General features: G+C 42.6%; 1 protein-coding gene across 3 annotated transcripts in view; it reads left to right on the forward strand.

Moving 5' to 3' along the window:
* ZFYVE9 (zinc finger FYVE-type containing 9) overlaps positions 1-13905 on the forward strand; it is a 133090-nt gene that overhangs the window by 118511 nt on the left and 674 nt on the right. For all 3 annotated transcript variants that reach the window (XM_033115834.1, XM_033115833.1, XM_033115832.1), the window contains 4 exons: positions 1058-1138; positions 3464-3626; positions 6680-6785; positions 9114-9290. In XM_033115834.1, the coding sequence (XP_032971725.1) occupies positions 1058-1138; positions 3464-3626; positions 6680-6785; positions 9114-9290 (527 nt within the window). The remainder of the gene's footprint in view (positions 1-1057; positions 1139-3463; positions 3627-6679; positions 6786-9113; positions 9291-13905) is intronic.

Below are 13905 nucleotides of genomic sequence, written 5' to 3' on the forward strand. Positions count from 1 at the left end.
TGGTAAAATAAAATAGTTGTCAACCATATCTTCATATTCAAAAGATATTTGATGAACAAAAAACCACCTGAAAACCAATGAATTAGATCAGGGGTCAACAGACCTTTTCTGTTTATTTTAGGCTTTGCAGGCCTATAGTCTTTGTCACTGACTACTCAACTCTGTGGCGTCATGTTTTAAAAACTGCCATAGACAGTGTGTAAATGAATGGACATGGCTGTATTCCAGTATAATTTTATTTATAAAATCAGGCTTCAGGCCAAAGCCCTAGACTTGACCACTCAGATTTCTTTGCTTGTATGATTCTTTCATTCTTTTTTTATCCCCTTCTTCCGTCTCCCCCGTCACTCCAGTTTAAGCCGTTGTTTGTCAGTCTAGTTGTGTAGGACACAGCTCCCTGACCCATGCTGGTATTATAAGCCTTACGCTCCCCCTGGCTGAGGCAGTCCGTCACCCGGTCACTGGTTGTGGGTCGGCTGCTCACACCAGCTCTTGGCAGCTCTCGTCAGCTGCCGGCCACTCACACTGGCCGCTCATGGCAGCACACCATAGCACATGGTGAAAAATAGCTATCTCTATTTTTAAGGTTTTCTATTATGTGGAAATAAGATTCAACTTATGGGCATGACACAGCAGCCCATGGCAGTTCACACCGACTTTTGGCTGCTCACAGCTGCCCAGCTCCAGGGAGAGCTGTTGTTCACAATCTTAGCTGTAGAGGGCGCAGCTCACTGGTCCATGTGGGAATTGAACTGGCGACCTCGGGCATTAGGAGCACAGCGCTCCAACCACCTGAGCCACTGGCCCGGCCTGATTCTTTGATTCTTGATTGGAGAATCAAATCAAAATGGGAGAGTATATTTTTTAACCTCATTCCCAACCTATCATAAGCATTAGAATTATTGGTTACTTGTATATTGTGGTGTATACAGAGTTGGTGTTTTTTGTTTTATGGATAATGATGGTTGGAGTTCCCAATTACTAACTATTTCAGTATGTTCTCAGGCCCTCCATCTCAGGGTCTATCTTCACTAAACTATTTCTCTTGCTATTTTAGTGACTGGTGCCAGTTTCTTTGTGTTCAGTGGCGCTCTGAAATCCTCTTCAGGATATCTCGCCAAGTCCAGTATTGTGGAAGGTAAAGAATGAATTATTTATTGGATGTACATTATTAGTTCAGTCCTAATTGTACAACTGAAAAGCAAGGAACATGAAAAGGAAGCTTTGACATTTTTGCCATAGACTTTTGGACTCCTGTTACTTTTTCAATAGCATCTCACTCTTCAGCTAATTAAAACTGTCATAATAGCGCTTAGTTCTCCTAAGAAGTAAGTGGTAGAGATACCATGGAACAGTGACATAAACATTAAGAGATGACCTTTCACAGCGTTGGGATAAGGTACCCAAGGGACAGTGTCTGAATTCAGATATATCACTGGGTGTAAATCTGTAAATGTGTAGATGAAGTTCAGTCCCTCTTACCCACAGGAGTGTTGCAGTCATCATTTAGGATACAGAATGGGATGTGCTTGCTCCTGGTTCGCTATAGTGAGACATGGCAGGCACATAGCCTTTCATTAGATGAAAGTTAATGAAATGCTAATGAACATACAGCTTATTTTCTTTGTCAATTATTCTTCACTGTATTTTGATCTGGTTATTCTTGTTGCTGAACAAATTAACCCAGAACTTAATGGCTTACAGCAACTATGTTATCATGCTCATTGAAGCCTCTGGGTCTGCCCTTGACTTGGAATGAAGGGATGGCTTGACCCTGCTCACTGATGTCCGGGCCTCACTCAGGATGACTTGACTTGAAGGCTGGTGGTTACTTGATGGCTGGGAGCTAGAATTATTTGAAGGTTTGTTCCTTCACATGTCCAGGGCCTGGCCTAGTATGATTTACAGATGAGGAGTGATGACTGGAGTACTTCACATTAGACTCCTTAGCGTGGCAGCCTTGGACTTCTTACGTGACAGCTCAGGACTCCAAGCACAAGTGTTTTAGCAATAAGGCAGAAGCCGTGTTGCTTATTATGACCCAGCCTCGAAAGTTGCACAGTGCCACTTCCATCATACTCTGGTGTTGGAAGTAGTCATAAGCCTGCTCAAGATTCAAGGGGACAGGAGTTAGGTCTACTTATTGATGGGGAAATAGGAAGATAGCACTGTAGAAAAGCATGTGACACAGGATGTATTGTGGTCATCTTTGGAAAATACAATCTACCACACATGACAGCATGTTTTTATTTCACAATAGCTCACTCCAGGGCTCTGTCTAAAAGCAGCTCTTCCGGAAGGTGAATTCCAGTGTGTTAATTGAAAAACGTAGATAATCTTACATATGTTAATAGATACTGACTTGGATCTTTTTTATTGGTAAACTTAATAAAAGAGCAAGTGAAGAGCAAAACATGCTAATATTTTATCACTAAATTTCACAACTGATTACAAAGCAGAAACATGCTACTAAGAAATTGTTAAGAATTTGGAAGTTAAATCATTATTTGGTCTTAGGTGACTAATTAATGCTTATGTGATCAAGTATTTACTATATTTGAAATTGTGTCTTTACAAAATGATTTCAAAACACCTTTTCAATGTTGTTGAAATGATAAATTGTACTGATGCAGATCCTCACAAGTTAAAAGCAGTTTGTCAGAAGTCATGTTGATGCCTTTGGGCTGGGAATTCCTTAGGCCTTCATTCCACTGTGTGTGTCAGTAGAGTGATTATATGCTAATTTATGACATTTTTATTGAAGCTCTTTAGAAATTATTTCAGCTGACAAAATTTTGTGTCAGTGAAGCAGGATAATTACTCACACATGACAATTTTCACCCTTAATTTCAGTGTTTGCCTTTGACTCAGGTACGTAGCAGCCCCCAAATGATTACCGTCTGTTGGCTCATGGTAGCCCATGTGAAACACATGTGGTAGGTTGGCCTTATTGCTAGTCAATAAATGGATTTATCCCCTATCCCACTACTGTTGTTTATTCAGTGATTTATTTAACAAATACTTACTGGGCATTCACCCAGTAAATGACAGGCAGTCATAGTAAGGTGAGAGAGACAGAAATGCGAACCAGTAAATATGATTAGAGCATGATAAATGCAAGAGTAGAAACAGGAACAAAATACTCTGAGAGTCCAAAGAATGACATGACCACGTGTAGTTTTCCTTTTGAGCAGTCTCGAGAAACTCTCATCATATCTAAAGTGAAATCAACAGGCCAGTGTTTTAAGCAGAACCCATCTTGGCATTTGCTTCTCATAGCACTTTCAGTAAGAGTTCAGCTCAAAGAACAAAATCTGTTGGTATCTGTCAGCTTTAGAGAGCAGCGCAAAGTTTTCCACTACATCCTGGGGGGTTGTGCTAGATGCCAGGTACCATGTTTCATCTGCCCCTTTCCCTGGCTGTCCGTTGTTTCCATCTGTACGATCTTGCTGCTGATTCTCAGATGGCGTTATGGTCCAGATCACTGCAGAGAGCATGGATGCCTTGAGACAGGCGCTGCGAGAGATGAAGGACTTCACCATCACCTGTGGCAAGGCCGACGCCGAGGACCCCCAGGAGCACATCCACATCCAGTGGGTGGACGATGACAAGAACGTCAACAAGGGGTAACGGCAGCGAACCCCCCCACCCATGGCATTTAGTCATGCCGGGCTCTGGGTTTGTCTACACTGGCGTTTTATGCCTTGACTGAAAGCCCTGCTTAAAAGGACTGCTTTGTATACATAACAGAATTTTAAATTCCTGGCTTCTTGGCTTAATTTCTAAAGGAATATCTACGCATATTTTTGAAGGGAGGAGGAAGGAAGGAGTTGATGAAACAAAACAATTGCTCTAAAATTATTGACTTTATAGTAATATCTAAGCCTTTTATGGTTTACAAAGCACTTTTGCTAATGTTTCATTCGCTGTAACAACTAGTGTTGTTATTCCCATATTAGGAGCAGCAAAAGGCTCCACAAAGCTAGAAAGTAGCAGGGCTAGAACCACTTCCTTGGGCTTCAGATGCTACACTGTTTCCCAGTACATGGCAACTCTCGTTCTGATGATTCAAGCCAAAACCCTGGACTCACCTTTGATAACTTTTCTTTCTCTCACATCCTACATTTAATCCAACAGTCTATCCTGTTAGCTTTACTTCACAGTATATCCGGAATCACGCTACTTCTTACCTACCTCTACTGCCACCGTCATTTGGTCTGTATTATTCCAGTACCCTCCTAATTGGTTTCCTTGTTTCTAGTCTTTGCCTGCTCCCTTCCCTCAACCTAATCTGTTTTCAATACAGCAGGCAGAGCAGTGGCACTTCTTTGCTCAAACCCCACCACTAACTTTGAATATCATTCCGGGTAAAAACCCAAGTCCTTTACGGCTTTATGCGGTCTGTGAGTCCCTCTGCCCACCCTCTGACCGCTCAGAAGCAGCACTTGCCTTCTTGCTTGAACACATCAGCTATACTTCTATCCTTGCACTTGCTGTTCTAGTAGCTTGTACTCTGCCCCTAGGTAGCCACATGTTACTCCCTCACTGCCTTCCAGTGTTTTCTATAATGTCACTTTCTCAGTAAGGCCTTCCCTGGCCAACATATCGAAATTATAACCCTGCCGTACACATTTCTTCCCTCCCACCCACAATACCTCCTATCCCCCTTCTCAAGAGCACTTACAACTTTTCCAATAGACAATATATTTTTATTTATTTATTTCATTATATTCCCCTGAGATGTAGGCTCCACGAGGGAGGCACTGGTTTATTTTTGTCTGGTTTATTTACTGCTATATTACCAGCACCGAAAACACTGTCTGGCACCTAGTAGGTACTTTAAAAAATTGATTGAATAAATAAATGTATTTCATTGTCTTAAGCTTTCACCCTCCGTCCCTCCCTCCCTCTCTCTCTTCTCTTCCCTCCCACCCTTCCCCTCCCTCCTTCAGGCAATAATTCTACATGCAGGCCTCTGGAAATACAAAAACTGAATTCCACGTGGTCCCAGCTGACAAGTGGCTCAGTCTGGTTTTGAAAATAGTTATAAATAAGTACACCAAAGTATAGCAGATGATCATAGAAAACTATAGGATACAGTGAAGATGAAAAAAAAGAAAACAGTAAGCTTGATAGACATATTATTAGTGCAGTATTCAAGATCAACTTCATAGAGAAATGGCTGCTGCTTAAGCTGCATCTGAGAAGATGAGAGGTCATCTGCCACATAGCTGTGGCAGAGTGGGCGTTTTGGTCTGAGGGAATAGCGGGAGCAAAGGCAGATAGAGGGTGTTTACAACATGGCACACCAGGTTTATTTTTAAAGGTTTAAAAACTTTTGTTATTGAACAAAAGGAAGCAATTTCCAAATCAATGAGTGCATTTGCTTATTTTACAAATAACCCTTTATCTTTCCATACTTTGCTGGAAAACTTAATTTCAAAATCGAGTTCTGTTTAATCCTCTGTTATTAATTGGAAAGAAACACGGTTATTAGGATCAACACATTGATAGCCTGAAAGTCTGGTGCCTTAAGGTATTGGTAATTAATGACAAGCACGTTGCCCCTTCTTACAGGAAATACCAGTGGCAGCGTCTTAGAAATAGCAGAAGAACTAGTCAGGGAAGACTCTTGAACTCAGAAGTTTAGTTTGTGGTATATAAATTGAATGTTTTCCAGCTTGTCCCTCAGTGTCTGTGTATCTTCGGTCAAAAGAATGTTCATCAGCTTAGGGTCCTCTTTCTTTGACATTGTTTTCTGATGAATTAGAAATTAAACTGAACATTGCTTAAATAATTTTAATTCAGATGAGTGAAGTAAATCCCTGATGTTGAAGTTTAAGTTAAATTTGATCTTTTATACATAGAGATTCAAAAACGTAAGTAAACAGGTTTGAAAATTGTGAGAAAGAGTTCGGAATCTTTGTGATTGTAGTTATTTTGAATCCTCATCAGAATGACTGTGTATCTCCACATATTTGTACTTGTTATATTTTGGAGAGGAAATGACAATACCAAGTGGGCCTTTGTATTCAGGAATCTAGGAATGATAATTGAGCACCACAGGGAGTTTGTTGTGATAGATAATACAGGTAATTGCTTATCAGTTCACACCAGCACTGTCCTAATTAGCATACTTGGTCAAATAACTCTTAATCAACAAGCATTTATTAAACGCCTGTATTCCAAGCAGTGTGCCAGAACTAGGAATATAGCACACAGAGGTCAGTATGTCATATTCCTCCCCTTTCAGACGTTCATTTGTAAGGCAGGTACGCAAACATATAAAGAGTGTAATGTGATGGGTGTTATGACGGGAGCAGAGAGCGGTGACAGAGCTGAGGAAGAGCGAGATTGGGTGGGTGGCCGTGCATTCACTGAAGGAAGGAATGCCGGAAGAAGAGAGCAGGTTTGAGTAAACAATTTCTTTACATTATAAGCAGCAGCATCTGGAGTCATGACTCCTTTTTTGTATGTGTGTTATTTGAATTATTTCACTGAGCCATTCCCATGAGCACTCTGTTTTTGTACACTTTTCTGTAGTGGCTTCTTGCTGTGATGTGTGGCACAGATATGTTTGGCAAGGTACCCAGTGTAATTAGTAGCAAGACTTGGTAAGAAACGTGGCTTTTTTAACTTCAAGAGCTGTTCCCATCTCTTTTCTTTGCCCCTGTTCTAGTGTCATCAGTCCTATAGATGGGAAGTCCATGGAGTCTATAACAAGTGTGAAGATATTCCATGGATCAGAGTATAAAGCAAATGGAAAAGTCATCAGATGGACAGAGGTAAGGAAATAAAACTCGGCATCCTTGACCCCCTTTGAGCATAACTTTTCGCTAGGCCCAGAGACTCATTCAGGGCTAATTCTGGAAGATAAGAAAGAAAAAAAAAATCTGTTTATCTTCTCTACTTCATCTCCCTGTGGCCTATCTTAGCTCACTGTGAAGAAACGCCACCAAATGCAGGCCACAGCACTCTGTCTCCTCCCTTCCGATGAACTAGCTGGTAGAGATTTGTTTGCATTGGAATTCATGAAGGGTGCATCTCTGAATAGTACAGACCATCTTGGTGTATTCTTCAGAAAGCCAGGCTAGGTATGCTGCACTCACATTAAAACTATCTTAGATAACACAGTCTTTAAAAAATAGATTTATTTCACCAATAAGAAAACTAGTGTGTCAACTGTAATTTAAAAATAAAAAAAACTAAAGCTCAGAGACTACTTTTTCCAAGATTACATGGCAAATAAGTAATGCTAAATTCCTGATTCAAACCCAGATCTGGCCAACTCCTGAGCACTTCTCTACTATATTGTTCCCTTAATTTGAAAGCGGTATTAGAGGCTCACCTGGGAATGAGGAGTAGGGCAAGGACCCTGTCAGTGTACATATCAGACAAATCAGAAAATTTATTCTCTGAGAGTAAACAGGTAGTTCTAGGTCTCTTAATTTCTTTTTAACCTCATTTATACTCATCTATAAAATATAAAGCCTTAAATTCAAGATCTCTAAGATTCCTTGTAGCTTTAGAAGTTGTAATTTTGGGGAAAGTTCTGTGATTTTTGCTTTTCCATTTTACACACAAGGTCACAGGCCACGAGAGATTAAGTGCCTTACCCAAGTTCACATAGCTGAGTCCTGATAGCACAGAGATTAGAACCTGGGTCTTCAGTTCCTGAGCTGTGTTCCAAGTGACTTACTCTTCGTATCAGGCTCGATGTTTCCATACACAGCTCAGTGGTCTTAGCAGCATGCTTTGAAGTGATGATTCCTCTGACACATTTTCAGTGGAACATGCAAAACTCTTTATTGCTTACAAAGAAGTTTGACCTCTGTCCCCTCTTTTTTGCTCCCCAGTAACCCAGGAAGGTAGGGAGGCAACCCATTTCATTTGCATAATGAGAAAACAGGCTGAGAGGCTGTGTGACTTTGTGACTTGCTTGATGCTGGTTACTGGCAGAGCAGAGGCCAGAGGTCCCCTGACTCCCACTCCAGAGCACCTGGCATCATTTCACACTGCTGCTTTCACTAAGGCATCAGGCACAGGGCTTCAGAGCTCACCCCTTTGTAGTACAGTGGTACCTCGGTTTTCGAACATAATCCATGAGCTCTGAAACGTTCGAAAACAGCCGACAGCTGGGCCTCAGGATCTTGCACTCAGTGTGACATGTTCGACTTCTGAGTTGTGTTCGAAAACCAAAGCATTTACTTCTGGGTTTACAGCGTTCATAAACCAAAATGTTCGTCAATGGAGATGTTCGAAAACCGAGGTACCACTGTATTCTTAGTACAAGCTGCTTATTGAGCAGTAAGCTAGGGATTGGCATATATAAGCATATTTTGCTTGTAAATAATTTATTGTTTAACCAGAGAGGACAGGTGCTTTGCATTTTATGAAGGCAAATTGGGCATTAAGAAGCCAAAGGACTTGCTCATGACCCTCCTGTGTGACTAGGACTCAGGCCTCTCAATTCCAAATTTGCTGTGCGTCGGCCGGTGCGCAGTGCAGTGCTCAGCTCAGTCCCTGGACACTGACACAGCTCTGGCCTCGGCAGGGGCAGGAGTAGGGGCAGGGCTATGTGGCGGGAAAAGCTCTGTCTGTGACAAGAGGCAGAAGACTTGGATTCTGGGCTTGACCCTGCCTCTGTCTCTAAATACTTTTATGCACTTGGGTGAGTTTCCTGTCTTCTCTGAGCAATCTGTAATATGAAGGGTTTGGGTCACATAAGTTATATGGACCGTTCTGTTTGATTCTAGGATCAATTCCTAAGAAAATTGTCCATTATATGGGATTACCTTTTATAAGTGCACAATGCAAAATGTAAGCCCTTTCTGGTTCTGAGTAGAATGTACCATTATAACTCTACCTAGGGCTTTCAGGGAGAAAGGCCAGTTGCTGCTACCATTTTGTAGATTCAGATACTGAGATTGTTTCTTAGGTATAAGACGTTAGTGCCCTATTTTTGGCCCAAGGACTTTGTGGTATCCTATCTGTCAGGTCCTCTTGCACATCTCAGGGGATCAAGGTGCTAAACACACAGTGAGCTTATGGACTTGTTTCTTCCCACATCTCCTGGACACAAGGTTTAAAGGTCTCTTTTGTTTGGGGCACAGGTGTTTTTCCTAGAAAATGACGACCAGCACAGTTGCCTGAGTGATCCAGCAGACCATAGCCGACTGACCGAGCATATTGCCAAGGCTTTTTGCCTTGCTCTCTGTCCCCACCTGAAACTTCTGAAGGAAGATGGAATGACTAAACTGGGACTCCGTGTGACGCTTGACTCAGATCAGGTAAGGAGAGTCTTAGGTTCCTTTGAAACAGGTTGTGGAGTGTGTGCATGTTTTCTGACGTGTGAGTTGTCCCGCATGTTCCCAGAGTTTCATTCTCTGGACCTTGGGCCTGACCAGATACAGGATTCTGGCCTTCCCTCCTTTAGTAATACACGGGCTGTGCTGCTGGGTCAGACTCTCTGAGCCACTTGAATCTTGGCTTCTTCACCAGAATGTCTTCCAAGAACTTGGTTTTCTTCTGAGTGTAGGGTTAGGAGGAGAAGTGTGTGTGAGGACCTGTCATGCCTGTATGAATGACTTCGGTGCCACCCTTCAGGAATCATTCTGCCTTTCTTAGAGAGCAGGTCCCAAGCTATCCCGTATCCTGTTGTTTTCTTAATCGGACCATAGCAGGCCTCTGCTAACTGGCCTCTGCAGCTCCCACTCAAGGTTTTCTTATTGTCAACATTTCCCTGTTTGTTAGTGGATAGGACTTGAGCTATTGCCCCACTAATCTTCCTGTCAACTCGAGTCTCCTATGGCCAGGCTTCTCTCCCTGTCTTAAATTTTTTGAATGCTGTTTGTAGTAATAATCCATTCTTAGCACATGGGCTTCTCCTTCCCACAATTCCTTGTCCCATTCCTTCTCTCTTGTGGCCTAGCACTCTAATCTCTCTACAGGCAGACCTCGGAGATATAGCGGGTTCGGTTACAGGCCACCGCAATGAAGTGAATATTGCAATAAAACAAGTCACATGAATTTTTTGCTTTCCAGTGCATGTAAAAGTTATGTTTACATTATACTGGAGTCTGTTAAGTGTGCAATCGCATTGTGCCTAAAAAAAGTACATACCAAAAACTACTTTATTGCTAAAAAATGCTAGTGGTCATCTGAGCCTTCAGCAAGTCATAATTTTTTTGCTGGTGGAGGGTCTTGCCTTGCTGTTGATGGCTCCTGACTGATCAGGGTGGTGGTTGCTGAAGAAGGTTGGGGGGCTGTGGCAATTTCTTAAAATAAGACAACACTGAAGTTTGATGCATTGACTCTTCCTGTTACAAACGATTTCTCTGTAATATACAATGTTCTTTGATGGCATTTTACCCACAGTAGGACTTCTTTCAAAATTGGAGTCCTCTCAAATCCTGTCTCTGCTTTATCAACTAAGTTTATGTAATATTCTAAATCCTTTATTGTCATTTCAAGAATCTTCACAGCATCTTCACCAGGAGTAGATTCCACCTCAAGAAACCACTTTCTTTGCTCTTCCATAAGCATCCCTCCTCATCTGATAAAATTTTATCACAAGATTTCAGTAATTCAATCACAATCACAACTTCAGGTTCCACTTCTAATTCTAGGTCTCTTGCTATTTCCACATCTGCATTTATTTCCTCCACTGAAGTCTTGAGCCCCTCAAAGTCATCCATAAGGGTTGAGAGCAACTTCTTCCAAACTCCTGCTGACATTGATATTCCACCCCCCAAACTCTGATTTAAGCCGTTGTTTCTCAGTCTAGTTGTGGAGGACACAGCTCCCTGGCCCATGCTGGTACTATTATAGCCTTGCGCTCCTCTGGCTGAGGCAGATGGTTGCGGGCCATCAGTCGGCCGCTCACAGCATCTCTCGCTGGCTGCGAGCCACTCACTCCAGCTGCCGGCCACTCAGGGCAGCACATGGTAGGCCACGGCAGCACACGGCAGCTCTCACTGGCCGGCGGCCACTCACGGCAGCCCAGCTCTAGGTCGAGCCCGTTGTTCACAATCTTAGCTGTAGAGAGCGCAACTCACTGGCCCATGTGGGCATCGAACCAGCGATCTCGGCATTAGGAGCACGGCGCTCCAACCACCTGAGCCACCCAGCCACCCACGAATGTTCTTAATGGCATCTAGAATGGTGAATCCTTTCCAGAGGGTTTTCAGTTTCCTTTGCCCAGATCCATCAGAGGAATCTCTGTGGCAGCTATGGCCTTACAGAATGTATTTCTTAAATAATAAGACTTGAAAGTTGAAAGTGCTCCTTGATCCGTGGGCTGCAAAATGGATGTTGTGTTAGAAGTCATGACAACATTAATCTTATTGTACACCTCCATCAGAGCTCTTGGGTGACTGGGTGCATTGTCAATGAGCAGTAATGTTTTGAAAAAAATTTTTTTTTCTGAGCAGTAGGTCTCAACAGTGGGCTTAAAATACTCAGTAAACCATGTTATAAATAGATGTGCTGTCATCCAAGCCTTTGTTGTTCAATTTATAAAGCACAGGCAGAGTAGATTTAGTGTAATTCTTAGGATCTTCGGAATGGTAAATGAGCATTGGCTTTAAGTCACCAGCTGCATTAGCCCTGTTCTAACAAGAGAGTCAGCCTGTCCTTTGAAGATTTCAAGCCAGACATTGACTCTCTAGCTGCGCATGTCCTAGATGGCTTTTTCTTCTTATAAAGGCGGCTTATAAAGTTGGCTTCATCTCCATTGAAAATCTATTGTTTAATGTAGCCACTTTCATTATCTTAGCTAGATCTGAATAACTTGCTTCAGCTTCCCCATCAGCACTTGCTGCTTCACCTTGTACTTTCTTTTTTTTGGGGGGGGGGGAAGGGGAACAGGACTTTATTGGGGAACAGTGTGTACTTCCAGGCCTGTTTTCCAAGTCAAGTTGTTGTCCTTTCAATCTTAGTCAATCTTAGTGGAGGGTGCCGTTCAGCTTCAAGTTGTTGTCCTTTTAGTCTTTAGTTGTGTCGGGTGCAGCTCAGCTCCAGGTCCAGTTGCCGTTTCTAGTTGCAGGGGGCACAGCCCACCATCCCTTGCGGGAGTTGAACCGGCAATCTTGTGGTTGAGAGGATGCACTCCAACCAACTGAGCCATCTGGGAGCTCAGCGGCAGCTCAGCTCAAGGTGCCTTGTTCAATCTTAGTTGCAGGGGGCGGAGCCCACCATCCCTTGAGGGAGTCGAGGAATCGAACTGGCAGCCTTGTGGTTGAGAGCCCACTGGCCCATGTGGGAATCGAACCAGCAGCCTTCGGAATTAGGAGCATGGAGCTCTAACCGCCTGAGCCACCAGGCCGGCCCACCTTGTACTTTCATGTTATGGAGATGTCTTCTTTCCTTAAACCTCATGAACCAACCTCTGCTAACTTCCAACTTTTCTTCTGCAGCTTCCTCTTGTCTCAGCCTTCATAGAATTGGAGAGAGTTGGGGACTTGCTCTGGATTAGGCTGTGGCTTAAAGGGAATATTGTGGCGGGTTTGATCTTCTGTTGAGACCATTACATCTCTCCATATCAGCAGTCAGGCTGTTTCACTTTCTGATCATTCATATGTTTACCGGGGTAGCACTTTTAATTTCCTTCTAGAACTTTTTCTTTGCGTTCACAACTTGGCTAACGGGTGCAAGAGACCCAGCTTTCAACCTCAGCTTTTTTTTTTAAATCTTCACTAAGCTTAATCATTTTTAGCTTTTACTTGAAGTGAGAGACATGGGACTCTTCCTTTTACTTAGTCCATTGTAGGGTTATTAATTGGCCTAATTTCAATATTGTTGTGTCTCAGAGAACAGTTGGAAGCCCGTGGAGAGGGAGAGGAATGGAGTAAATGGCCAGTCACTGGAACAGTCAGAACACACACATTTATCAAGTTTGCCATTTTGTATGGGCATGGTCCATGGCACCCCAAAAGTCATAGTAGTAACATCAAAGATCACTGATCACAGGTCACTGTAACAAATATAATAATGAAAAAGTTTGAAATATTTTGAGAATTACCAAAATGCAACAGAGACACAAAATGAGCAAATGCTATTGGGAAAATGGTGCTGATACAGGATTGCCACAATTCTTCAATTTACAAAAAACTCAGTATCTTCAAAGCACATTGAAACGAAGTGCAATAAAGTGAGCTATGTCTGTACATTCCTGTGTATTTTGGATCCGTGTGACATGTCCCAGTGCTCCTGCTTTGATGCAGAATTGTGCCATTATCAGGGAAAATGTGAAAGGTTATGTATCTGGCTCATTTCCTGACGAGTCATCAATCAAGCATTTTCTATTTAAGAAGGTATTGCCTAATGCTCTACTAAGCACATCTGGGTAATACAAATGAGGTATCGTGGTCCTTTCTCAAATGGTACTGATAATCTGGCTGCACAGAGATTAAAACAGTTTTAAAAAAAAAAAAAAGAATTTTTCTGCTAAATGTGTGGCCTCTTAAGGGCAAAGGCCAATTACATTCACCTTTGAATCCCTGTGGTAGTAGGTGTTCAGAAAACGGTGTGTGGATGAATGGATGACTAGTAGAACAAATGAAATGCTCAGTTCCTACTTTGTTAGGGAGTTGTTAACTAGTATATTTCCCATTTTCATTTTCACAAACCATAGATTTAGGTATTATTTCTGACATTCCATACCTCTCTGCCCCTAGCCCCTTCTTGGGAAACAGACCTTAACAGATTAAGTGCCTTGCCCAAGGGCTGATGGCTACCAAGTCACAGGGTCAGGGTGAATAAGTGACAGACAATTCAGGGAAAAGTAGAAATTTGTGTTAACTGCTGTGTATCTAATCCATGGCCAAGAAGGGCATCTCCTTTCCCGCTCAGCCTCCGTGGCCCTCAGCCCTCTGCAGAGACCTTCTCTATCCAGTAACCCGTCAT

Source organism: Rhinolophus ferrumequinum, chromosome 9 (genome assembly GCF_004115265.2).
Source record: "Rhinolophus ferrumequinum isolate MPI-CBG mRhiFer1 chromosome 9, mRhiFer1_v1.p, whole genome shotgun sequence".
Classification (NCBI taxonomy): domain Eukaryota; kingdom Metazoa; phylum Chordata; class Mammalia; order Chiroptera; family Rhinolophidae; genus Rhinolophus; species Rhinolophus ferrumequinum.